Source organism: Micropterus salmoides, unplaced genomic scaffold (assembly GCF_014851395.1).
Source record: "Micropterus salmoides isolate LMB-PRFRI ecotype aquatic unplaced genomic scaffold, ASM1485139v1 Ms_hic_scaffold_22, whole genome shotgun sequence".
NCBI lineage: Eukaryota > Metazoa > Chordata > Actinopteri > Centrarchiformes > Centrarchidae > Micropterus > Micropterus salmoides.
The window spans coordinates 14,138,061-14,164,054 of NW_024041373.1; the positions used below are offsets into that span (position 1 = coordinate 14,138,061).

At 41.8% G+C, this 25,994-nt stretch overlaps 2 protein-coding genes across 7 annotated transcripts in view; one reads left to right on the top strand and one right to left on the bottom strand.

The window, feature by feature from the left end:
* Window positions 1-25,994, bottom strand: part of wdfy4 (WDFY family member 4) — a 40,436-nt gene that overhangs the window by 8,637 nt on the left and 5,805 nt on the right. For 4 of the 5 annotated variants that reach the window (XM_038737282.1, XM_038737280.1, XM_038737278.1 and 1 more), the window contains 47 exons: window positions 25,383-25,572; window positions 24,347-24,507; window positions 22,980-23,212; window positions 22,743-22,882; window positions 22,226-22,356; window positions 21,860-21,961; window positions 21,542-21,732; window positions 19,888-20,615; window positions 19,681-19,774; window positions 19,364-19,578; window positions 19,112-19,215; window positions 18,746-18,974; window positions 18,296-18,372; window positions 17,990-18,208; window positions 17,616-17,794; window positions 17,307-17,538; window positions 16,702-16,853; window positions 16,516-16,627; window positions 16,239-16,429; window positions 15,970-16,122; window positions 15,814-15,887; window positions 15,311-15,469; window positions 15,108-15,202; window positions 14,909-15,005; window positions 14,570-14,772; window positions 14,040-14,206; window positions 13,847-13,963; window positions 13,564-13,734; window positions 13,326-13,484; window positions 12,752-12,878; window positions 12,494-12,645; window positions 11,666-11,904; window positions 11,424-11,545; window positions 11,078-11,269; window positions 10,878-10,987; window positions 8,437-8,514; window positions 8,119-8,310; window positions 7,957-8,032; window positions 7,659-7,852; window positions 5,937-6,085; window positions 5,721-5,835; window positions 5,402-5,487; window positions 5,255-5,317; window positions 1,897-1,939; window positions 943-1,062; window positions 736-859; window positions 547-656 (listed from right to left, as the gene is read on the bottom strand). In XM_038737282.1, coding sequence (XP_038593210.1) covers window positions 547-656; window positions 736-859; window positions 943-1,062; window positions 1,897-1,939; window positions 5,255-5,317; window positions 5,402-5,487; window positions 5,721-5,835; window positions 5,937-6,085; window positions 7,659-7,852; window positions 7,957-8,032; window positions 8,119-8,310; window positions 8,437-8,514; window positions 10,878-10,987; window positions 11,078-11,269; window positions 11,424-11,545; window positions 11,666-11,904; window positions 12,494-12,645; window positions 12,752-12,878; window positions 13,326-13,484; window positions 13,564-13,734; window positions 13,847-13,963; window positions 14,040-14,206; window positions 14,570-14,772; window positions 14,909-15,005; window positions 15,108-15,202; window positions 15,311-15,469; window positions 15,814-15,887; window positions 15,970-16,122; window positions 16,239-16,429; window positions 16,516-16,627; window positions 16,702-16,853; window positions 17,307-17,538; window positions 17,616-17,794; window positions 17,990-18,208; window positions 18,296-18,372; window positions 18,746-18,974; window positions 19,112-19,215; window positions 19,364-19,578; window positions 19,681-19,774; window positions 19,888-20,615; window positions 21,542-21,732; window positions 21,860-21,961; window positions 22,226-22,356; window positions 22,743-22,882; window positions 22,980-23,212; window positions 24,347-24,507; window positions 25,383-25,572 — 7,367 coding nt within the window. The remainder of the gene's footprint in view (window positions 1-546; window positions 657-735; window positions 860-942; window positions 1,063-1,896; window positions 1,940-5,254; window positions 5,318-5,401; window positions 5,488-5,720; window positions 5,836-5,936; window positions 6,086-7,658; window positions 7,853-7,956; window positions 8,033-8,118; window positions 8,311-8,436; window positions 8,515-10,877; window positions 10,988-11,077; window positions 11,270-11,423; window positions 11,546-11,665; window positions 11,905-12,493; window positions 12,646-12,751; window positions 12,879-13,325; window positions 13,485-13,563; window positions 13,735-13,846; window positions 13,964-14,039; window positions 14,207-14,569; window positions 14,773-14,908; window positions 15,006-15,107; window positions 15,203-15,310; window positions 15,470-15,813; window positions 15,888-15,969; window positions 16,123-16,238; window positions 16,430-16,515; window positions 16,628-16,701; window positions 16,854-17,306; window positions 17,539-17,615; window positions 17,795-17,989; window positions 18,209-18,295; window positions 18,373-18,745; window positions 18,975-19,111; window positions 19,216-19,363; window positions 19,579-19,680; window positions 19,775-19,887; window positions 20,616-21,541; window positions 21,733-21,859; window positions 21,962-22,225; window positions 22,357-22,742; window positions 22,883-22,979; window positions 23,213-24,346; window positions 24,508-25,382; window positions 25,573-25,994) is intronic. The other variant, XM_038737281.1, reaches the window with a different exon arrangement.
* Window positions 1,946-5,035, top strand: lrrc18a (leucine rich repeat containing 18a). 2 transcript variants are annotated; one of them, XM_038737283.1, is made up of 3 exons: window positions 1,946-2,152; window positions 3,003-3,126; window positions 4,215-5,035. In XM_038737283.1, the coding sequence occupies exon 3, from the start codon at window positions 4,219-4,221 to the stop codon at window positions 5,023-5,025; it is 807 nt and encodes a 268-aa protein (XP_038593211.1). In that variant the 5' UTR covers window positions 1,946-2,152; window positions 3,003-3,126; window positions 4,215-4,218; the 3' UTR covers window positions 5,026-5,035. The 2 variants fall into 2 exon arrangements, with proteins under 2 accessions (XP_038593211.1, XP_038593212.1); XM_038737284.1 differs by lacking the exon at window positions 1,946-2,152 and adding an exon at window positions 2,755-2,872.

The window sequence follows — 25,994 nt, forward strand, 5'->3', positions numbered from 1 at the left end:
CTGCATCATACTGCACCTTTATACATTACATACCATACATTTATCATCTACTCTATTGTGTGTTAGTATGCATGTATCTGTGTGTGAATCTAGAGCCCTACATTAAAGGAAAATAGATTTGGCAGCACTGAAAATCTTGTGCTGCAGCTGTCAGGTTTAGATTTTCTTTGATTCATTAACATTCATTAACCTTAAGGTTTGCTGCGATATAGCCAATTTAAAACGTATTATATAGCCTAATAGACAAAAATGTAGTGTCTCTGTAGTGTATGTATTTGTAATGTATTTAATGTTAGGGCACATTATACAAAATAAAAAGTCTTCCATTTTCTATTCTATGTTAGTGTGAACTAAAGAAGTAGATTTGGAAATGGGTCAGTAAGATAACAATTCAGGCTAAATTTTCTGAACCTACTCAATGTGGGCGCTGAAGCCACAGACTTATATCTAATAAAAGCGTATCCATATTAAGGACATGAAAATGACCAACCATGATTTGAGGGTTTAGATATATTGCAATGCACTTCCTGGTGTGTAAGGCCTCACCTGCAGTGTCTTGAAGGTGTGTGAAAATGGTTCCATCCTGACAAGGAAGGATGCTACAGTGATGGCTGAGGAGTAGTGGGTGCAGTAGTGGCATCGTGCCGACAAATCTCCTACAGAGAAAAGAAAGTTGAACAAAAAGTACAGTGAACAGGCAAAGAAAAAAATAAAATTAAAGAGCTAAACACATACCTTCACCCTCACTGTTCTCTACTTCTTCATATCTCTGGATGAACATCTGTCTCCGTTTCTCTGTCTGAGCTCCCATTGGCTTAGAAAGGTCACGGAAAGTAGCAGGATTTGACAGATCCAGCATCTATAAGACAAAGATAATTCAAACACTTCCATTAAGCTACAATGAAATATGAATGTTCAAGTCTAAGAGACATAAGATCCTACCTCTGACTCGTAGTCAGATAGGACCCAGGGAAAGACTGGGTACTGCATCAGGTCATTGTATGTCCTCCCAGCGATGGTGTTCAGATGCATCAAGTACTCAAAGTTACTTAGTTCTCCTCTCTGGAGGACATACAAGAGTAATATGAAGCAGATAACCACCCTCACAAAACACAAGAACATAGTTATAAACTGGAAGTGGGTTACTATTAGGGATGGGTATCGAGTAGTGACTGAAAAAGCACAGTATTGAGTAGTATCGAAACATCTCCAGTCAAACCAGTACTGATCCGTTTACTTTTTGTAAAAAAATTTATTTTTATGGTTTTGCTTGCAGCCAAACACGCAAGCAACACACCGAAAGAAAGAAAAGTGCACTGCTCTTTTTTCCCCTTATTGGCCTGCACCCGCTTGTAAGTCCATGTGTGATTTTAACAGCCCCTTCACCTTCGGCGGCGGGCTCAGACATGTTTGTCACTGTTGCAAGTTCATCACCACAAGCTTAGCTTTCTGTTGGTTTCATCTTCTGGTATCATTTAACACTACTCTGTACATTTTTATTTGCTATTTACACAACTCATGTGGTCACTAAACTGTTTCACTCCTCTCTTATTCAAATAGGCGACAAAAAAACTCCCAAGCTGTTGTGATTCCTCTAAGGATGACCTAATTAGGATGAAGAGCGATCTGTATTTATATTATGTTATATTTTTATATAACAGGTTTTTGTCGATAACAAAAATAGCAAGGTAATGAATGAAGTATTCTGTTGGTGTTGGTATCACTTTAAGGGTACTGGTTTTGGTACTGGTATTGTAAAATTTTAAACGATACCCAACCCTAGTTACTATTAATGTCACATCTATTAAACATTTTGGCATGTCTCTACTGATGATCTGTAAACACAAACAACTCTGAGATAACAAAATGGATGAATGGCTGTTTTTATTGCATTACCTGCCATTTAACAAGGGCTGTTTTTTCAACCACAGGAGTCTTCCTAAAGCGCAATAAAGAACAAATACCTTGAATTAGCATCAGAGGCTGATCACTGAGCAGCGCCTACCAACACAAAGTTTTATTTTGCTTGCTTTGTTGCCCAGCAACCAGTGTTGAAATGTAACACAGCAGAGTTCTGAAGCAGCAGAGCGGAGGTGAAAAGGTGAAACATAAATTGTGTGTACACAGCTGTAGGAGCAGTTATGAGACTGAGGTGAGCTACAGTGTGTAGCATAAATTGTACAAATGTGGAGGATGTAGCATGTGGTACCACCTGTAGGTTGTGAAGAAATGTACTTTAGATAACACTGTAACTTGTCAGACTAACAGCAAATTGAGCTAAGAGGAAGTAGTATGTTCCTTGTACAGTGAGTTTTTAAAATGACATGCAGACGTTAATGATTACTGGTCAAACAGGAACAACATCTTTCTTTCAAATGTCTGTCTCAGAGCAGTTCACTAATTTACAAGAAAAATGTGTAAGATTTCCTGATTCATAGGTAGTTGGTTCAAAGTGTGCTCAAAAAGAGGGACATACTTACTGCTGAGTACAAAAGCTGTCTACTCAAAATGTCTTGTTACCAGTTAAACTACCAGTACGTGTGTTTGGCTAAACAAAACATCTATACTATATGACAATGTTGCTGAACATTTCATTAGTATTTCACTCGTGGAGCACCTATCTAAACTTGTTTAATCTAAATTATGAAAGCATTAAACTGCTCCTGAAATGTCTTTTCCCTCTGTGGCCAGTAACATGGCAATAAAGTCCTGGCGCCAAGCACCCCTGTTGCTAAGAAACGCTATTAAACAAGAGGAACCTTGACTTTCCGTTTGGTGTAGCGAGGATAGGGAAATGCTGATATACACAAATGGTGCATTCTTGATCATCTACTTGACTTTACCGCCACATTTTGTGAGATTGGATTAGCAGGTATTATTAGTACAACTTCTAAATGCTGACCATTTAGTTTTATGGGTATGTAGTTTTAAAGTGTTTATGTTTTGTTGCTGTGCTCTAACATTACGACTACAGTAATGGAGGTTTTTTTTGTGGTACATAGGTGAGAAGCTTCAAGCTGAATGGCCGTTTCACAGGAGCTAAAGCTGTTGGTATTTTCTTCTAAAACTGAAAACAATCTCATCACTTGATTGATGTCAACTCAGAAAAAACAAAGATAAAATATGGTGAGTAAATATTTTCATTCATGTTGGAAATGTAAATAAAAGTTTTAAACAAGAATACAGTAGGATACCAACTAAAATGTAATCAGGATGCATACAGTAAATGGGTTCAGAGAGTGAGGAGCTACTTGGAGTGTATCCAATTTCTAACACCGGTAACTCCTCCCCTCATCCGGTAGCTCCTGACCAAATTATTTTGTAAAACTACAATAAATCAATCATTGCATTTGGCCCAGTATGTGTTATCTAATTGCTGGCAATAATTTCATGCAATAGTTTTCTATAGGAGGTTATAATGGGAACAAGCACCAGTGAATAACCTCTCTCATCTTGAGGATGATGAATGAGGCGAGAGAGGGCCTTGGGGTGTAACACAGACACAAACAGACACACACCTTGCTCTTTTAGACAGGGAGGGGAGAAGAGTGAAGCCCTCATCACACTCCCAACACTCCCCAACTATCATTTATCAAAGTCCTGATTTGACTCTTTGTGCATGTGCACTGTAGTATAGTACATCCATGTTTGTCCCCCCCCCCCACACACACAGAGTCCTTGCCTGAAAAGAGCCCAACAGCTCAATCAGTTGAATGGTGAGGGAGCATCAGCACTCATTTGTTTTTGCTGTATTACCCAGTGTCGCCTCTCTCCTATTGTTCCCCTGCATTAGCCTTAATTAGAGAGTCGTGCTCTTAAATACCCCCATGGGCAACACTGGGTGAGCACGCACTAGTGCAGACATAACACTACGACACATGTGCATATGCACTCACAGAGACACTCACACCGCTCAAGCTCTCATACCTCAGAGAGCATGCTTTCCCTGCTGCCCGAGGCCATACATAAGCCCTTGTATCTGAGTAAATCACATCAGCCTTACACACACACACACACACACACACACACACACACACACACACACACACACACACACACACACACACACACACACACACACACTCAAAACATTTATTTGTTATAGCACTGTTTGGTGGTATAGAGTAGATAGATTATTGTAAATCAGCATCTTGAGGGCAACTATCACTAAAGTGATGAAATTTTAAACTGAACTTTGATTCTCTGTGTTGCAGTACCATGCCCAAAGGGAAGGGAGCCAAAGGCACAAAGATAACGCTCAAGATTGCCAAAAAGGCAATACGGATGACCCCAGATGGACGGCGCAGACTCATCCTTAGCAACATGGGTATAACCATCTTCCCAAAGTGTCTCCTCAAACTGTCTAATGTGGACGAATTGGACCTCAGCCGCAACCTGATACAGAGACTCCCAGATAACATTGGGAACTTCTCATCACTCAGGTGGCTGGATCTCCACAGCAACAAGCTAGAGTCTGTGCCTGAGTCCATTGGCAACCTGGTGGGACTCACCCACCTCAACCTCTCAAACAACTGCCTAACCTCTTCAAGTTTACCCTCCACATTGGGTTTTCTCGCCAGCCTGAGGAGTCTCAATCTGGGGATGAACAGGCTGGACAGCCTGCCTCCCACTATGGTGGCTCTAGACAGCCTGGAAGAGTTAGGCCTGTTTGATAACCTCTTCATCCAGCTGCCAGAGTTTGTGAAAGCCCTACGCAACCTCACTAAGGTGAACATGAAACGAAATCCTCTATCGTATGCTCAGGGGGATGGTGAAAAATCAGAACCAGAGGAAGATGTGTACCTGGTCCATGAGAGCAGCCTGTGTAGGACATGCCTTAAGAGATGTAAAGAGCAGACAGAAAGGCTTACACGAGGAAGAATAGGAAGAGTTGGAGGAGGAGGAGACATGTTTGAGGACAAAAGGATAAGGACTTATCCAGGACTGATGGTGCCAAACTCCGTGGCAACAGCCAATCAAGATGTGTGGAGAGTAAGAAAGGTAGAACACAAGTCAATCAAATGACAAAACAGCTGCTGACGGCATCTTAAACTATGAAACAAATGGAATGAATGTCACTTTTAGGTAGCCATAAAATCTTTAATTATATTCATAATAATATTCATATGCATAATATCTAGCCATTTGTCACACTATCATTGATGTATTTTTTCATTTCAATTGATGAAATAAAGAGAGTGATTACATGTAACGGTCTTGAAATATTGCTGTTTGGATGACTGTGGACACTTACCTGGCATTAGCAATGACCTCAGCAACCCCTCTGCCTTTTAATGCTGGCACTACCGTGCACAACCTGCAGGTAGAAAGTGAGGGGAAACAATAAGGATCATTGTCAGAATTCTGAAGATAAAACATCCAGTCTATACAAATATGGTACCTTTTATATGCAGAGACATGGTCTCTATTCAGGAATACCAGGAAGGCTGAATGCCCATTTTTCATGAAGACCTCAATAGCATTGTCCTGAAAGTAACAGAAAGGCAGAGTGTTTGAGAAATTTGTTTCTAGTTGATATTTTTATCCATCAGATCCCTTTTAACTCTAGACTTAACATGCAAATGATTGATTCTCTAATTTACATGCAGAAACAACTAATGGGAAACAAGTGCAAGAGCAAGTAAAATGCACAACACCACAACCTGAGTATAAGATGAATGTTAATTCAAAGCATCTGTGGGAGCATTTGGACGTCAAACCTCTAAAAGGAAACGCATGAAGCGGGCTTCCTTGATATCCTCGTAGGGCCAGCGTCTGCAGCTGGCTAATGTCGGCTCTTGACTCAGCATATTGGAAATAAAGGAATCCCTCACACTGGCAGAGAAAGAAAAGGACACAGAGGACAAAATATGACTGGTTGAGAAGCTATAGTTTTGGTGTAACTGCACGCATCTGTACAGCACACATAGCCGTACCTGCTGGGGTGGTGTTTCCTGCAACAAACATCTCCAGCAGGACTAAGAGTGAATTCCTCACACAAGAGCAGGCTCTCTTTCCCAAACAGCAGCACCCCCTCTGTCACTCTGAGGCTGCTCACCATCACTACACACATCTTAGCCTTTACCTACAGTGAGGAGAGAATAGAGAAAAGAGATACATTGAGCACCATGTGAGAGGCACAATACACATCAGCACATTTCTCTCTCGGGACATGACATGGCAGCATCGCAGGCACTTCGGGCTTTACTTGATTGATCATTTTAATCACATATTTTAATCATTATTAAAAAGACACAGTTGAACACTTCATTATAAGAGCTGATTGATGGGGAAGAGAAGTCCCAGCCCCCTTTTCAGCCATGTGACTGTGTTTCATCCAGTGCCAAAGTTGACCCACATGCTGCTTTCAGCGCTGGTTGTAGCTAATGCTAACTGCATTGTGATAAAGTGTGGCTAATTCTATTGTCTCCCTTCATTTCACAGTGACTGTGTGCACCTGGCTGTCGCCCTGTGTTGGCCCCTCTGCAGGTCCTCTGGGACACCGGTACGTGTGTTTGGCTGGGCCCAAAAACCATATGGGGCACCGACATACCCGCAGGCCCCTTACAATTTATACTAATCAAATAAGACTCCCTACCCCCAGACACAGAGTCACACACTTGGCGGAGGAGGACACCCTGCCTGGCCATTATTAGGAGAATTAATCACTGCCACACACACAATAGGAAACCTGCTAAGTGATCAGAACCTCTTGTCTGAATGCACACACACTATGATGGATATGGATGTGAAAGCATTTAAGAAGAGTCAAGGTGAGTGAGTCTCAGCTACATGGCACAGAAATCTTACATTGAGCGATATCATGGTCAGATTTTATGGCAGTTTCCATCAGTGAACACAAAGTGGCATCAGGCCTTCTCTCCCTAACAATGACTAGATTTCAGAAAAAAACTAGTTAAATTTATTGTTATTAAAGATTAAATACATAACAATAAACTTGTTTCCTTATCTCCTTACTGTGCTCTGGACAGATATGCGTTATCATTCTGTGGATGATTTAGCTGATGATGGGAAGGAGAGAAAAGGAGGACTTTTATTGACTGAGAGCCTAATGTCAGACCATTGATTTCTCCCCACACACATTACTGTCATAATCACACTATTGGCGCTGGCAAGCTAATTATGAGTGGGTCTCCCTTTGTGTGTTACTGTGTGTGTTAGTCCGTGTGTGTGTGTGCGCATTTTTCAGAGCTAATGACTGTGTTCATTTGACAGGAAGCTCAGCAGGACTCACACACTGAACCACTGCAAGACAACAGGACACACTGCACACATCACACACTTACTAAGCGGATGTAAGACAGCTTGCATCACCTCCTACTGTTTTTATTAATACTTCTGTCAGAAACATTAAAAGCCGCGGCTGGTTGCCGGAGCGATGAGAGTCCCTGTCAACATGTGCCTTGGTTTCTAACTCGCTGGAAGAATGAGAAGAGCTGAGCTGGGCCTCGACATTAAAACATTACACTAATGAGGAAAGATGAAATTCTGATAGCAGCGCTGGGCTATTGGAATCCCTTAGTCTACATCAGATAATTATGATTGTGAATATTAGCAGGGTGAGAAGGAGTTGTGCTTGTGTTTAGGCATGTTGTTTTTAGCCAAGCATACCAGCACACCCTCCTGCACTACAGTACCTCTTCTGCAGGGTGCAACTTCTGCAGGATGATGCGTATGTTGGGGCAGTCCTGTGTGTGGGAGCAGGGTTCGGGGGTTAACGGATCAGGTGTCTCATTCAGAACAGGGAAGAAGGTCAGACGGTCACAATCCTGTGCTCCCTCCTCTTCATCTTCTTTAGCCTCTGCTCCAACTTCACACAGGATCTTGGGCTCTGTTACAAAGGAAACACATTTTCCCACTGAGCTTGCATCCCACACCAACATTCTGGTAAAAGTAAGGTTTTAAAAAAAATCAACAGGCAAAACTTTTCATTACCTGTATCACCTTCTGTTTTATTTTTGGTCTCCTCCGACATACCACTCCTTAAACCCAGACACAGGGTTCCTTGCACCTGTTATAACATATGTCACTGTTAAAAGCTTGGACTGCTTAGTAGTTGAACACTAAATAGGACCCTGCTCTACACTAAAAGGCTACCCGTTTGGATCGTCTCAGAGCCCTTCTCCGTATGCGTGATCTAGTCCGGTTGGGTCCTTCAGCGGCATCTTGCACCCAGTCTCGGTTCAGCAGCACCCCTGGGCCAGGGCCGAACACAGCTCTCTCCCTGAGCAGTTCGGCCTCCACGTGTAGCCACTTGGAGCTCACTTGCTCCCATTCAGTGGCTTGTAACTGGATGCAGAAGCGGGCCCGTGTTAGAGGGAATACATGAGACAGAGATGCACATTATTACAAATCCGATTTTGGCTTTTCAATAACATTTATTTCAGTATATTTATGGAAACATTTCTGTCAAACCTGCAAATGGTTTGTCCTCATATTCTCAAACATGATGTGGCCTCTCTGTCGATGTGACTCCATGCAGGACAGAAACTCCTACAAAGAAAAGAGAGTAACCTGATGGGTGCAAATGAAAAGAGCGGGTGGCACAATCGCTCTTCCCCTAGCTCATATTGTGCACACACAACACACACGCACACACATCATGTTCACAAAGATTGTATATTCATAATGGTATTGTTGTTTCCTCATGCAATTACAATGCATTCATACAATTACATCTGTTCTAAATTGCATTCACTGGGCAAAATAAGCTAGTGGCTACAGTGTTACAATAACCCTGTCTGGAAATGTAATCATTTGTTGGTGTGATCTAATTAACATAAACATTAATATCACTGAGCCATGCCAGAGTCAAGGGCAAGGTAAAAGTGTGTGGGCCTTTATTGTGTGTGAGTGAGTGTATATTTGTCTATTAAAAAAGAAAAAGAAAAGAAAAAATGGAAAAACCCAAAACAGAGCCGTGTTGACACTGCAGGATGCTCATGTTCAGCAGACACACTGGGATCATATACTGACTGTTAACAGCTTCATTAAGCCCATCATCACAGCAGTGCTCGCTGAGAGACTAGTGAAACAACATGTGTCCATCTTCACAGCTGACCCAGGAAAGCCATTTAATTGACTGAATGAACATGCAGTAACTCTTTATTTCGAGTCTTATTTACAGATGCTAATTTTGCGTTTTGTGGCATTACCCCATGAATGCAATAATTGATTTAAAGTTCAATAAAAAAGCAACTACTTCTGTAATACAAGAGATGAAAACATTCAACATGATTTCAGAATAAACCCATGCGTAAAAGTTGACGACAAACTTTGACAAGCCCTCTGGAGAATGAAAACTGTTTCTCTAAATGACTGACTGCCTATCCAAATGAGAAGTTGTGCAGAGAAAGAAATAAAGGAGTAATTTGAGGGGAGATTATAGAAATATTACAGACAAAAAAGAGAGTAATAATGAAGTTTGCGAACTAGAGCCGTGTTGTGACAGATAAACAGCAAGTCAGCGTCATCATCTCCTAATTTCATTCCTTCATTTGGACAAACATAAGTAATATATAGCATTAATTACCCTATTTAGCAGATAGGAACCTCATTGGCTTTTTAAATTCTGCATTAAATACATAACTCATCTCTCCCCTCTGCAATTAACATCAGAACATCACACTCATTTCCATTTTAATGACTTCCCAACAATACGCCACCTTTGATGATAAGGCAACATAATGTCAACTTCATTCTGGGCTGGCAGTGAATGTGTAATGAACTTAACGTGATCATTAGTGCTGTTAATTATCTTTCTAATATGAGGACACAGATATGATTATGGAAACTGCATTCGCTGATGAAATAAATCTCTAGAAGAATTGCACTGAAGCTTGACTGAGGACACAGTCTCAGTCTCTGCATTCTCATTCATTACCTACAGTAGGCTTTCAAACTCTGTTTTTTGTTCAGTAAAAGTAGATATCTGAGACTCGGAAACTATGCTCAGTGCTCTGTAGAAATACATTACTTTGGATCCAATGACTGAAAAGAGACCCACAAGCTCATGACTTGCCAACCAAAAGGTCATAAATTGATGATCCAGAAATTAATTAATGACTAACTTGTTTCTTCATGAGGATGAATGGAAAAATGAGCAACTTGCTGACCACTCCTGAATATCATTTTTTTAACACTCACTGCATGCTGCAATCTACGAGGAGCAAAGCGGGGAGAAGGCAAATGTCCCTCCCTCTTCGTCTCTGCATCTCAGATGGAAAAACAATTCATCACCCTCTCCGATAGTCTGTCAAAGACTGATATGATAAAGAATAACATCAAATGAATAATGTTTTCATCAGATTGGTACCACTATAATTGCCAACCCGGAATAAGATGTGCACAAACAAGAACACACACACACTTTGTGGGGGTGAGACAGACACACAGACGCGGTAATTTCATGCCTGTGTGCCTGAGTAATATGTCCCCGCTCCCTGCTCCAGATGGCTCAACGTCTTAAGCGTTGTGGGGGAACTAATGATGTGGGCCACGTGTTTTGGGGGGAAAAACAACAATAAACGTGTCTTTAACCTTCAGCAGCAAACAGTGTTTTGTAGTGAGTGTTCCCATGGATAGGCCTAACAGATATCAATTACTATGCCCACTCAGGGGCAATCAGCTGTGATAATCCAAATCCATTTAAAGAAATAATCAAACACCCCCACAGGGCTGGACAGCCCACGGCACAAACACAGCAGTGACTTTGGGATGAGTGTTTGGGCACAGCGCTGGGAAAAGGTAACGACCCCAAACTCCTGAAACAGGACAACAGTCAAAAGCATACACATCTCTCTGTCCTGTCCTGTGCAGAAGAACCAAATATTGAGGGAATGTGAGTGTGTATTTACCTCTAATGTTACAGACTCTTTGCCTAGTCTGGCCAAAGCTGAGCGAACAGCGCTGCTGATCATATCAAACTTTTTCAGAGAGCTGCTGGCCACCTTCTCCTTATGAGACTCTGAGAAGACATTTTAAAGACAAACCAATCTCAAGAAGATGAAGTTAAAATTCAGGCATCTTCTTAGGTATTAGTATAGTGAGAGCTAACCTGTGTGTAACAGCCAGGCTTTGTGGGCTGTTTCCTCCCACAGAGGGCTGATGTCAGTCATGCTGACAGGGCCTGTCTCTGCCGTGTGGCTCGCTGAGATCTCTATCTTATAGGTTTCTTCAAGCGTGTGTTGCCTCTCCGTCAGGACCTTTGACCAGCAGGCCTCCGCTAAGGACACTAGTTCACCTTCATCTGAAACACACACACACACACACACACACACACACACACACACGTTCTGAACTCTCTAGTGAGCCAGTAAACCTCCACAGATTTAGAAATTCTACAAAAATGTCAGGCTAAAGGGATGAAGGTAAAAAAATAACTGACATACTGGCCCTCATACCTGTGGTAACGTCTGCTCCACTGCTGAGGCATGCAGAGTGTCTGGTTTTGGTAGCAAACAGGTGGGATGAAGCTTTGCTGATGTGCAGTTTTTTTGCCACACATCCAAAGCCTTCAGGGTAGCTGCAAAAAAAAAAAAGAAAATAAAGTGTGATTGTGTGAATTACCAGTGAGTTCCAGAGGGCCTGCAGAGGGGCTAAACATTTGTGGATGTCTGCTTTTGAGTTTTGCTTTCATTATTACCTGCCAGATCTTATTAGTAACAGACAACGAAGAAGGCATGTAACGAAGTTCACATTTGCATTGTAAGTTGCCATGAGCACATCCCAGCGTTCCATGAAGGTCTGTAACGCCCTGATGACCTCTTCTTTTTCTTTTTGGGAACATCGTGGTTGAGACAAGAAATACAGCAGGACTTTATTGCTGCACGAGTAGAGGGCTGACAGCGTCTTCTCTTTCTGAGTTTGGCCTTTTTCCAGAGCCTAGAAGTATACAGCAGAGTGTCTGTTATCATTTAGTATAAAACTAAAATGAGATGTGTGTTACCTATGGGCAGATTTTTGATTTTCACAATCCAGAGCTCTCATTGGTTAATACGAACTGTCTCCACACACTGACAGTTGAAATTGAACAGATTAGCAGAAATTTGCAGCTTTATGGAACTTATATGTCAGTCAAATGTCAAAACTTTGTTTCCATATTAAACCTTACAATTAATTACACAATACTGTCAACACCTGCTTATGACATATAGGCTCTGCCCTCTGGCTCTGCCATCCTGAGTTGCAGCTGTTACTAAAGTTGCTCCCCCCTTCATCTCTGGCAAACAAATCATTGCTGGCTGGCATAAAACACATCACTTCTGGATAACCTGCATGAGAATATCATTTAAAAACTTTGATATACTGAGAATACTGAGATTTACCTGGTGTTGATAGGCTTAAATAGCACTGTGTGAACTCGTTTAGTGAGGGCATAAATATAACGGACTTTCATTCACATGTAAAAGTCCTGCACTGCACAGGTGCAAGTATACTACTGTGTGTAAGTGTCTCTCTGTGTTTGTCTCACCACCACAATCTGGTCTGCGAGGAAGTTGAGTAAATTCTCAGAGTCTACCAAAAATGTTCCACTGTAAAGTTTCTGCAGCAGAGTCTTACTGAAGAGCACAACATTCTCCATGAACGTGCCCATCTGTCCATCAGGACTCTCACACTTTGAGTCTAAGAGATAAAATAAAAGAAAGGACATTCAGATTAGTTTTTTTATTTTACATGGACATGGTTGGGCCGGTTTGAGCTAAGAGGAAAGCATGCATTGTAATTCTACCTTGTGAGTTGAGATGAGTGTTGTTTTCTTCCTCATTGCTGAGCATGTGGATGATGTCCATAATCAATTCCAGCAGCTCTGTCTGGAAACTCTGCCTCTGTCCCAGCGATGCACCATCAGGGCAAAACTGTGACATTTAAGCAGTTTATTAGTTAAAAAACATGATTGAAACTGATAAACAACAAATAGAAATAAGAGCCATCACATATCACAAAGTCCATCTATTTTGCTTGATAGAGATGGAAACACCTTGTCTAATGCTGTCACAAGTATAGGTTTGTGTGCATGCAGGTTTAGCTCATCCAGCTGAAAACACCTCTACATAAATCTGTAGTTTTTGGCCTATAAGTGTTCTCTTCCTCCTAGTGGCAAATGATTTTATCAACAGTACCTTGAGGCAGAGCTTATTTAGTAACTGAGCAAAGAGTGGCACCTTCTGGAGAAATTAGAGTTTTGCAGTATTTTAGTATACTGAAGAGCCTTTTTTCAGTGAGAATGCATTTTGACAATAATGTGTATCTGTGTGAGCTAAACAAAATACAGTAAATAATAAGTTGTATTAACGTGTGTTCACCTCCAGCAGCAGAACAAGAGGATGTGTGTTAGTGTTGGCAGACACATTAAGAAGACTGTCCATTAGCACAATTCGGATGAAGTCGCACACTTGCTTCCTGCTTGGATGACTCTTGAATGTGTAATCGCCTTCACTCATTACGCAAGGCTCAACCACACTCTGAAAGAAGTGAACAAACAAGTGAATAAGACGAGATGAGAACTGTTAAGGTTTCACAATCCCTGAGTAACACACAAACCTCCAGAGGGTACACAACTCCAGCGAGTGCATGAAGAAACTCTGGTAATGCCCACAGTGGGTCCCTGGGCCGGAAGTTATGGAGTAGACAAAGGAACTGCATTACACTTGCTGGGAGCTGCAACTCCCATGATGCATCAGTGCCTGACATGTGCTTTGTTGGAGGAACAGGCTGTTAAAAAAAAAAAAAATTATAGATAGATAGATAGAGATATGCATCATAACTTGTTAGTTTATGGTAAAAAAAAAAGTACTGAGAAGATATAAGATTACTATATTCTTACTTGAATGTTAACTTTGACCAATTCCAGCAGTATTGTCGCAGCTTCAACACAGAGCTGCTGATCAGGAGTGTCTGACAGGCTGTCAATGAATGACTGTAGGACATCATCCAAGTGCACCTGTAGATGACACATAATAAGAGCATTATGATAGAACTGATGAAGAAGATGATTTGCAATATGAACAATTACTCGCCTCTCCATCTGCAGTGTGACTGGCCTTCTTCCCCAGCAGCAGAGCAGCCAAGGCTTCATACACCTGAGGCAGGTGAGAGTGTCTGATCAGCAGCCCCTGTAGAACATCAAAGCCCGGACACGTGGCGCTTGAGCACTCATAAGACCAGGAATGGGCTCGAAGGTTGTCTGGTGGCAAAGCAAGCAATCAATAAAAGAAGTTGATTTTGGATGGAAGAAAGACTTCTAGCAGACTTAAATCTCAAATGGAGAGTGACTTTAAGATGTTAAATATGCCTAAAATACTTGTCACATTACTAACTTTAATTCCTGTATCTTTTTTTAAATATGTAAGTTATGAGGTTTATGTATGTAAAACTGTTATTCCTTACACTGAATTGAAATGTCGAGAAGTCACACAAAATCCCCAAATATTTGTAAAAATATCTTATTTTGTCAGTATTTAAATACAATGTAACGTCACTTTACACATCATTACAATTGTGTACCAAAATATCTAAATCTTCATATTGTCACAAGTGAAAGAGGTACCCATGACAGCAAATGGTTCCTCCATGCCCTCAATGAGTGTTGCTGGGAGTACCCCCTCTCTAAAGATGCTCTGCTGGCTGGGACTCGATAGAAAGTGTGTGAGCAGGACAAGACCCAGTTTCAAGGTGGAAGGATGAAGGTGGGGCTGAAGGAAGAGCAGGAACCAATCGCTACCCAGGGCATCAAATAAGGCCTTCTGCCAACTAGTGGGGAATAAGAACATGACAGAATAATTAGATCAATGTTTCAGCCATTAAGACATAAAGGCACATGAAATGCTGGGAAAATGTGTTTCCGTTCCAGTTTTGGTTAAGCTAAGTGGTAACAGATGCTACTCACTCTTTGATTAGAAGCCTGTCTGAGTTGAGGATCTCACAAAGAGAGAGTAACATCTGGTTGCAGATCCAGATGAGGCTGGCTGGTTCAGAACTCTGAGCTATGGCACAGATAAAAAAAACTCTGCATCAGCACCGGTAACAATTTGATCACTGAGACATGAAACCTTGTTTAAGATGTGGTTGTGTGTTGTATGGTATACCTGACGTATCCTGTGAAAAATCACTGTCAGATATTTTGTTGCCTTCATTCATGTTATTAAGAGGAGGGAGTGTGTAGACCAGGAAGAGCCCAAGTCTGACCAGATAAAAAGGACGTATTTTATATACAGAGCTATTCATAAAAACTTCATCTGACATCTTTATTTGAAAACTGTGCTGTCGCTAGTATATTCCCAAACTGTACCTGCGTATGTCCAGAGCAGTGAAGTGAGCTTGAAGGAGGGATGTGATGACACAAGAAATGAGCTTAACTTTCTGAAAGGTCACAGCAGGATCAGAAAGCTTAAATAGCAGCTTTGGTAGAAGGCCCATCTTGAGCATGGCCACTGCATTCCTGCTGTCACTGATGAGAATACAAAGAGAGCATTAATATCAATCACAATCTGTTCCCACAGACAGAAAATCTTAATTCAGCAATCCATGCACACATTCAGTCATGCTCTTCTCTTCAGCCTCTGTGACTGATTCGGTTGAACATTCCCTTGACTATTTCAGTTGTACATTTCCATGATATTGATGACAGGCTGCTGTAGATGATCGAGCCGATAAAGTGTTGTCAATCCTGAACAAGACCCTGTTTTTATTGTGTTATGTAATGAGCTGGCCATAAGAGTTAGTATTTAATTTGATTAAAGCTACAAGACATTCTGTGTGGTCTAGTCACACACCGATATCTGTGGAAGTTACCTTGAGGATTTCAGGATCTCTGCAAAGTGGTTCAGAACTGAAAGGTCCAAATTATCTGATGTATTCTGCCACACCTGAAAACATGGTATAATGAGAGAGCAACAACTTTCATTATTAGCTTCAAGATGCAATTTATGCTAAAATATGGATGCTTACCTCCAGGTCACACAGCAGGGCCTGAAAAGCAGGTGTGTTCTGTAGGTTACTGGACCAAGACCTCAGCTCCACTGAAGTTGAGAGATACAGAACCAGCTGAAAGGTTCTGTAGCTGACCAGACTGCTCTTCATCTTCAGCAGGAAAGCTAGCAGCTACAAGAAGAGCAAATTATATATAAAAACAGATCACAACAGCAAGGTAGCATATGTTGAAGTCTGTTTATAATTAATGTGTAGATGTTCTAATGATTTTGCAAGATCTGACAGACCTTGTATCCATTGATGCGGTTCATTTCCTGCTGCATGGCAGAGTTGGTCTCCAGCACAAAAAGAAGAACTTTAACAGCTGCGTACAGGGAGCTATCATCGGGTGCCATTGCAACTAGACTAAGAACAACTGCAGGCCCACCAATGTACAGGAAACCATTGGATGCACTGCTAGGGGTGAATGCACGCACTCCTAGAATGAAGAGGTCATGACTTAATGAAATGTGCCTGTAAAACCAGCTAAAGCACAAAACATTTCTGAAAATAACATTTATTTACCAAAATGTCCAACCAGGGCAGCTCCTATGGTACGAGCTGTACCACTAAGGTGCTGGCTGATGTTTCGAGCTAGGAGCACAGGGGTGGAGTGATCCCGAGATGTTATCCCCATCTGTAATTACACGCAATGATTGCGACTCTGTCTCAAAAGAACAAAGACATAATTTCAACCTAGACTCACCTTACCTCTTTAGCAATCAGTCTGCAGTCCACCTCATTGTAATCTTCTCTGATCTGCACAACAGTTGTTAATGTAGAAATTGCTGGGTTGATGCCAAATGAAATCCTATCCTCAGGAACCAGCCTGAGGGGGAGAGACTCAGCATCTGGCTCATGGCCTGGACATAGAGACGTGCAACACAGGTAGGTTAAGTAGAGCTGCCCTACAAAAGAATCAACTATCTATCTATAAACAAGCTGTGCATAATGCAATTACAAGTAATGTATTAAAAAAGGTATTAATTATAAAATATTTCTATGTAAACATATTTGTCCTCACATCACACATACGTTGTAAGAATATGAAGTATTCAGTAGTTGTAGAACATGCAGAGAAAATTACAAATGCATGCAAAGAGCACAGAGGCAACATAATTTACTGCATACCATGGCATGGTGGGAAGACAGAATGCAAAAAAGACAACAAAAGTACATTCCTAGATTTCAAATCTAGATCCAACCTTATCTTATTCTAGGATCATGTGTTATTGATAAACCATGCTATTATACAGGATGACTTACAGGAAGTAAACCAAACACATACTGAAAAGAATCTGAAAATTGTGAGTCACCTGTGTTGCACAGAGCCAGGAAGTTTCCCAAGTAGGCAGTGCCTTGTGTGTATAAAACAGCCACTGCCTCAGGGCTCAAAGCCTCTTCAAAAAGGTAAGAAGGACCCACTCGCCACACTAGGGCAGCATGCTCCTTCCAGAGAGCTGGTGTTCCAATCAGTCCGTACACATCAATCACAGCTGTGGGGTCCATGGAGACACACTGACCAGGGAATGGCTGAATGTACTTCATCTGTCAGAAAATGCAGAGGCTATGATACACAAATAGATAAATGCCACATTAGACCTAATATGAGTTCAATCATTTACCTTTCCTGTCCCCACTGCCTTTCCGTTGAAATAGGCTGAGGCCAGACAGCTCTTCTTCACGTCTTTGGCCATAACCACAGTCAGATGGTGCCACTGACCTGGGACCAGCATGCTGGAGCAGAGGAACCTCAGCGATGTAGGCAAAGAAGTGGGAGTGCATACTTCTGGCTCCATCATGTCTGTTAAAAGACAGAGAAATTTAAACGTACAATGTAACTATTGTGCAGTCCCACTTTAAACACAACTAAAAAGGAAAAGCTGACCGTTTTTAAAGCTAGAAAGCTGAAAAATTCTGTTAATTCCATGGCAAATCACTAAATGTTGTGTAAAAGTTCACCAAGGGCAAATATTGACCAAACTTTTATCACTCCTACCCAGGTATGTTAATGCTTCCTCCTCTGTTGAGACAACTAGACAGCCGTCATAGGCTGAGAAGGAGATAGACAGACAGATGTACTGCTGTTCAGTCCGGGACATGTGCCGAACCACTGACAGTAGACGGATTGGGTGGGAATCACAGGCTGAACTGAACCTGTTGATCTGGAACCAGCAGGTAAATGAGAGACCAGCTACAGGAGGGAAACCCCGGCAGTCTAAAACATGAGAGGAAGATGATCAGACATTTTCTTCAGATTGAATCCCAAACGTGCGAGTATTTAACATGTAGACTCGTCACTTACCGCCTCCAATTCCACCTGTTGGGATCGAATCAGCCGTCGCTCCTTTTACTGTGGCCAGTGAAGGCAGGAAAAGGCAACTGCAAAGCATACCGTCAAATGCGAAGAAATTGGAGAATGATTGATGTTTATTTAACATTACAAGGTGATTTCCTCACGAGCCAGACCTCAGAGAAGATATCTGCCACACATTCGTTATATGATTATTTTATATAAAGCAACTGCATTATCCTTTATCCAGGAGAGATACTAATGTATATGTTGTAATGCACATCTTATTTTAAATTCTGAGTTTTATTATACTTAATACTATAATAATTAAATATGGAATGCACACTACTTTTTTCTTTTCCCATCACTTGGTGTTACAAAAATAAATTCCATCTAGTCCTCTAGTGTAGTCTTTTTGATACTTCAAGACTACAAAAGGAAACCAGTAAAACAGGGACTCACCCATATCCACTCTCACTCATGTCAAATTCTACAAATGCAGGTGAGGCGGAGACTCGGTGTGGCCTGAAGGTGCGCGGTGATGTCATAGATACCAGACTAATGATCTGGTGGACAGGGATTGCAGAACCAGCAGAGGACTCACTGCGAGATGTAGACTGTAACAAGCTGAAGGTCCGCCTCAGTGTCTTTACTGAAGATCCAGATGAGCCATCTGCCTCTGAACTGTGACCTGGTTTAGACAACACAATCAAAATCCAATGCTTCATGTCTGTGTTTTTAAAAAACAAATTAAACCTCAAGAGGACTGAATCTAACATGCATCAGTAAAAAGCAGAAATATTAAGATATTATATCAAAACAATGTACCATTTGACACAGGAGCTTTGAGTAGTGGGTGACCTTCTTGTTGCAATTGCATGGCTGTTTTGTCTGCCAAGCACATGAGAGGGTCCCCTAAACACAGGAACTTTCTGAGGATGAGAAAGTTACAAACATATGTCAGACATAGAATACTGTACCACAAATACTGAAAATAAGTAAAGTAAAAAGCAAACAAAAAGCCTCTTCATCTTCAGTACAATAATTAAATGCATCTGTCTGAACAGTCGGATGTTTGACCTTAAGTCTGAATGTGTGATGGCCTGGGAGGAAAGCGTCTCCAAGATACGTGTAACAGGTAGATGTAACGGGTGGTTTGGAGCCATCAACATGCTCTGACAGTGGGTCAGGAGTGTCGAGACCAGCCCCCCCACACACATTATCTGGCGGTTTCGCTCTGATTTGACCATGGCCCGGATGTGGTGCGCCAGTGAGAACTGGACCTCCATAGAGATCTAGGGAAGAGGGAAAGAAATCTCTTTCATATTGGGGCCCTAAGATGTAATAAGTAGCATTCAACAATTAGGGACTGCAACATGTTCAGTCTAGAAAGGTACCTGTGGGTCCTCAGGAGTAAACAGTGAAGGAAGAAGAGTCACAATAACTCTGACTGCTCCTGGATGAAGAATAATATGATCGCAGGTGAACCTGCTGAAGGCCAAGCAAAAAACAAAAAAATATGAATTGATACTTCACATGTATAATGCATACACAGGCCCATATGAATGTAAAGGAATTCATCTCAATAGAAATACTGTATGCACCTGTACTGAGACTCTGTGCAGACTGTAGAAATACTGAGTGCTGTGTTTCTGGATCTTCCCTGTGTGTCCTCCACGGACTGCAGGTCTGATCCCAAGTGGACAGGAGGGGACGCTGAATACAGTCCTTCATGCCCTGCTGGTTCATTTAGTTTCTCTTTGTCCCTGTCACAGCCATCCTCAGGCTCTAATCCCAACTTAAACTCCAGAGGAGAGTAGGTCCCTGTGGCGAACTGGTCAAGATAGGAGAGCAGCCTTAAACTAGTCCGAAGACTGACAGGCAGATTGGGCTGCGGTGTTGTGGAGGGAGCGGGAGCTTCAGTGGCCCGTGCTAACTCAACAAACTGGTGGAACCTCTTAACAGGAGACTGGTTGTCTTCTGAAGTGGAACAGCAGCCCTCCTCTCCATCAAACTTCTCTTTGTCCTCAGGACCTTCAGTGTGGAAGCAGCCCAGCTGGAGTAGAGCCTCTGCCAGCCTTTCATAAAAGCCACTAGTCTCACAATGGTGCGCGTTTACTGGGTGAAGATGCACAGCCAAGGCCAGAATGTGGAGTGTGAGGAGGAGGAGGTCCAGCAGCGGTTGATGCCCAAGGGACTTCCACACATCTCCCTCGGGAGGGTCAGACAGAGCTCCTTCCATGTCGATCACCAGAGACAGCAGTCCGGTAAAGCCTCCTGCTCTCCTGAAGGCGTCCCAGCTGTTTGGGCTCTCCAGCACCTTCAGCACAGACTGAAAATACAGAAGAGAGGGTCAGACAGACCATATGGACCAGTGAGCATGTGGAATCACCGAGCTTAATCATACATGTGACCAAGCAGATTCTGTTTACTATAATTTTGATAGACACTAAGCTTTGCTCAGAGTCTCAGCTTTTAAAAGCATCTCCCTAGTCAATTAAAACAATGTCATGAAAAATAGATGAAAGATATAGATATACCATAAATCATTTCTGGTAACTAGTTTTTGGAGGTGAATAAAATCGCATTAACTTTATTCAATTTAGAGACCTAATCCATCAGGTAGGTAATGTGTGAGGCAGAACGCAGAGGGAAATGTGATTAACTGAAACTGGAGTAATCACAATGGCTCTTAACACTTGCCAACCCAGGTCGTACCCAATCTGATTGCCACCTGCTTTAACCATGTTAGCACAAAGAACACACACACACACACACACACACACACACACACACACACACACACGCTCTGACATGCATGCACAAACAAGCATACACACTCACACACACTGAATACACACAATATCTGCAAATAAGTGCTCTTCTCGATGCCATCTATAAAAACGGACACATACAGTAGGTGTGTAACTTAGTTAGGCTTAATCAGATATCTGTCCCATTCACTGATCTGATAGAGGTAGTAATCTTCCGCGTGCCACAGCATAAGGCTGCTGGCCTAACCAAATCAGCCTAGAGTTAACACCTAAACCTGTTTTAGCAAATCAATCTGCATTTGTCTATAATGTCATTAAGGTCCCACATGCTAAGAAAATAAATTCACTAGTGAATTTACTTATAATCTTTTAAGTGCATTACAATTTATTATGCTTTGATGTAGAGTGGAGACTACATTTACAGTTCAGCTGAAGTCACGGCATATCTGCGTGTTTCTGAATTGTGCATGTAAAATGAAAGTACCTGCAAAAGGTCCCACTTCAATCCAAGTTCCTGTTGTGTAGAGGAACAGAGGGCTCCTATGGCTGTACTCATGAACTCCTCAGGGTTAATCTCAGCGAGCTGCTCTAAAATGCTCAGAGTGGGACCTCGATACTGATCGTCATCCAAGAAGATCTTTATGTAGGGGACCATACCAAGGTCTCGCACTGAAACTAGAATACACATGCACAATTCAAGTATGCAACAACAGTTTCTAGCCATAACATAAACAAACACACACACAATTATGGCAGATGATGAAAGAGAAAGGAATTTCATTAAAGAAGTGAATTTGCATACCTGTGTTTTTGATTGAACGCAAAGTAAGGCTTGACACAACTTGAAGCATACAGGTAGTGAGCAGTCTCTCACTGTCCTCCACACATGGCAGCTGCTGTGGATCTAAAGAGCACAAGATGCAAATTTCATAATAAATAATCAAGGTGAGAAGTTTCACATGTGAAAATTGGCTGCTGAGCCACACTTGTGGACCCAAGAACAAAAAGTAAATTTTATTTCAAAAGGACTCACTTTAAAAGTACAAGTACTGAATCATGACTGGGTGTGTTGCTCAATCCCAGGTTTAACACAATGACTGTGTGCTCTTAGTAGTTGTTCAATCATGATTAAAGAAAATTTTGAGGAAACAAATATGTTGGTTCTTACTTATTTGTGGGGAAGACACAACTCCTGCTTTCCTGAGGATCTTCGCTCTCCTACGTAATTCGCCAAGCAGCATCTCCAACAGACCCCAGTCAGTCAGCACCTCAGCTAGCATACCACTATGCACTGTCATCCTACAGAGCAGAGGAGATAGATTATTCAGACAACATCAAGCAAACAATGGGTTAAAACAAAACCCTTGTTTTCCAGAAGTTTTCTGTGGTGTTGGTCATTAATATAAAAAGAAATACACTGTATTTATATCTAAAATTGGAAACTTTATCGTGTCCTGCGTACATCTGTCTTAATGATCAGACTAACCAAGCTGTTGCACTACCATTTGGAGAAGGTTATGTTTTTGGCTATTTCTTATTTAAACCAGCTTCATCTGTGCGCTTGTCAACTGAGTGGAGAACAACAAATTCTGACTAGCATCAGAGGATAAATTTAGGCTAAAATATTTTAAGCTGCAGTATCCTGAACAATTCTGAGTAATATGTTACCAGCTAGCAGTGCTCACCTGTGAAAACACTTGAGAGCCACCACTCCAAACTCTATCCCCGCCACTCCTCCAGCCAGAGTCCCAGCCCAGCTCTGCTTCATTACACCCAGCAGTGCCCGCAATGTCTCATGGGGGATGTAGTTAAACTTAAATACCACCTGTAGAAAACCCAGAATTTAAATCATACCTCATATAGATATTGTATAAAATAAAAAATATACACAGGGACTTTGCTGACAACATGAGAGGCCATACCATCTCCAGTAGTGAAAAGAATAGTTTTTGGACAGGTGCTGGTTTACGCCACACACAGGCAGCCAGCTGAGCCATCGACTGGACAGTCCACTCCAAGAGGAAAAAATTGGCTTGGTCGCTCTCCCATATTGTCTGCAGAGTTCGAAGAAGCTGGCAGCATAGCAGAGAATCCTGAGAACGCAGCAAGGCGGCCTGCAGCAGATGGAAGGCGGGCAGGTTCTTTACTGCTGCACCTGGAGACAAAGGATCATTAGGAGCTGAATTGTTTAAAGTGTCGGTACACTTAACATGTCAATGGAGATATCAGTCATTTAAACCATACTTAATTGGGAGAGAATGTATTCTTGTACTAGTCTGACATACAGTGATGCAGGCAATATCTACCTGAGGTCAATTTAGCCAAAATGATGTTTTGAATTTAAAGCTCAATTTATCAGATTTTGTTCTGGCAAGGTCAGACAATTTCTTTGAAAAAGGAAAACCAATAAATTACAAACAACCTTTAACACAGAGCACATGCTGAATTCCATCAGACAATCAAATTAAACATACATAGATAGATTGAAAATAAACAACATAACATGCATGAGGGCAAGAGAATAGTAGCATAATTTGCCTTGATAGAGTTTGTTTGCTGCACTGTCAAAATATTTAGAGGAGGTCTTAGATTTGGGAGACAAAACACACTTGTGTTTGTTGTGAATGAACATATACCTGGTTAGTAATAGGATTCATTTTCACACTTAGTAAAAAATTGCAACAGGACCAAATATGATCAGCACAAAAAAGTCCCTGGTCCCACTGTTGGAAAGAGATCTACTCCTTGATGTGATGGATGGGTGCCGAGTGTGTGTGTCTGTGTGTATGTTCGGATGTTTATTATGGACACTATTTATGAGTGTTGGATGGAGGTGTATGATAGATGGCTGGTTGCTGTAGGCCAGTGGTGAATGGATGTGGGGCATCCTAACAGAGTTAGAGGGGAAGCCTCCACTTCATCATCCCAGACATAATCACCTCAGCTTCCTGTTAACCTGAGGGGTGTTGTGCACTGCTGCAGGTAGCAGTGGGGGAATGGGGAGTCAGGGTGTGTGGGAAATCAGGGAAAGGGAGTGGTGCAATTTGGTTGAGTTATATGAGGGCAAAAGTGCAAAGCAGGGATGAACTCTATGGTCGTTTGGGTGGGGGGGGCGCATTCCCCTCCCTAAGCCTAATTTTGCTCAGTCATGCATGTGAATATAATTAGATAGTTTACAGTGTGAATTTGAAAGGGATGGTTCACAGTTTATCCTCATGGTGCAATTAACTGTTATTAGGGAGGGGGGAGAGAATAACAATGCAGAACTTAAGGGGAAGACTTGAGCTACCTTTGGTGAGCGGTGGGTCAAACTTAAAGCCTTGAGGTTGGGGGTTGATGACACAAAGGGCCACCTTAAGCTCAGTTTTTCCAAGAAGGGTGAAAGACGCAATGAGAGCCAGCAACTCCTCCACAGGCTGGAACTGATCCACAGAGACACCTTCCTCACAGCTTATGATGATATAATGATAAGAGGGAAAAAAAGGTTAAGTGAAATGAAATGTAGAGAGAAATAAAGATTTCCCTGTACTGACTGAGAGCAGAAAAAATTACATTTATATGAACAACGGCACCCTTTGTTTGGTTGGCCCTGGATATTTTCACCATGAAATTCCACTTCATTTGTAAGAAAGCCTTCCATGGACAATTCTGCACCTTTAATGCGGATGTTCAATCAGTGTTGATGATAAATGCAGCCAATTGAAGCAATAAATTCCTCTGTGTGTGCTATATTGAAAGCTGAGTTCACCCAGTAATTCTTCCTGCAACCAGCACTGTCACTTGACTTGACAGTGACATTGTTGGTGGCATGGAGGAACTACAGGCGATGTCAGCTTTGATTTCTAGTCTCTGCCTCTGGGTAACCAGGGGGTGTGCTAGTTGCAGTTCAAAAACAAAATGTACTTGTTCTCTTCACATGTATTGTGACTAGTTACTTTTCCATCAGAACAGCCACCAAGAGAGGCAGAGGCTGTGGCTGCATTAGAAAACCCTGAGCTGCTGAGAGCAAAAAACAACTGGTGGCTGGAACTTTATTCTGGAGCGCTCGCTCAGCTAGTGTTAGCTTTGTTGTTATACAGAAGCCCGCTGGGTGGGCATGGGCATCATAAGCTCGTGCGCAATACATCCTGGTACATGTAGACACTGACGTTGCAGCTCTGTGAGCAGTCAATTCAGCATAGAGAGGAATTTCTTGCTTCAAATCGACTACATTTACATTATAACACCGACTGTACAGCCACATAAAATGGTACAGAACACTCTTTAAATGAGTCTCCTAATTCTGAATAATTACAGTCACTTCATTGTTTTTCTGTTTATCTCACCGTTTCAGTATGTTCTCAAGCGCCTTGTAGCCACTGTTGCTGTCAAACTCCATGAAGAGGGCTGGATTGAGGGCATAGGTGTCTCTAATAAAGCTGAACACAGCCACCGCCACCTCAGCTAGAAGCGGCCCTGAGACATCAGCATTGATATGCAACAGGTTCTGGATGCAGATACGCACACAGTTCTTGTCTAATCAGGAAAAGACAGTGTTATTGGTTAGTGAAGTTGTAAAAGATATGAAATACATCAGAACAATAGCATCTGCACACTCGACGTTTCAAACACACTTGACTGACTGCTCAGCGATACTGTATTATGGTAGAATATAATCATTCACTCTTAGTCTGTCTTTACCCAAGTTTAACAAACTGCTTAAGGATGATTATTATATAGCTATAAAGTCATGGGAACAAAATATCATGGTGGAAAATGGTGAAAACATCTTGATGTCCCAAACAAATCAAAGTTAACTTGTGTGTACCAGAACATTTAAGTGAATTATCTGTGTGACTGAGGCATCATGTGAAACATACTTGCTGTGAGTCTAACTGGTCATATGTCTCTGTATAATCAACTCATTATTGGAACAAAAATATCTGTCTACACAAATA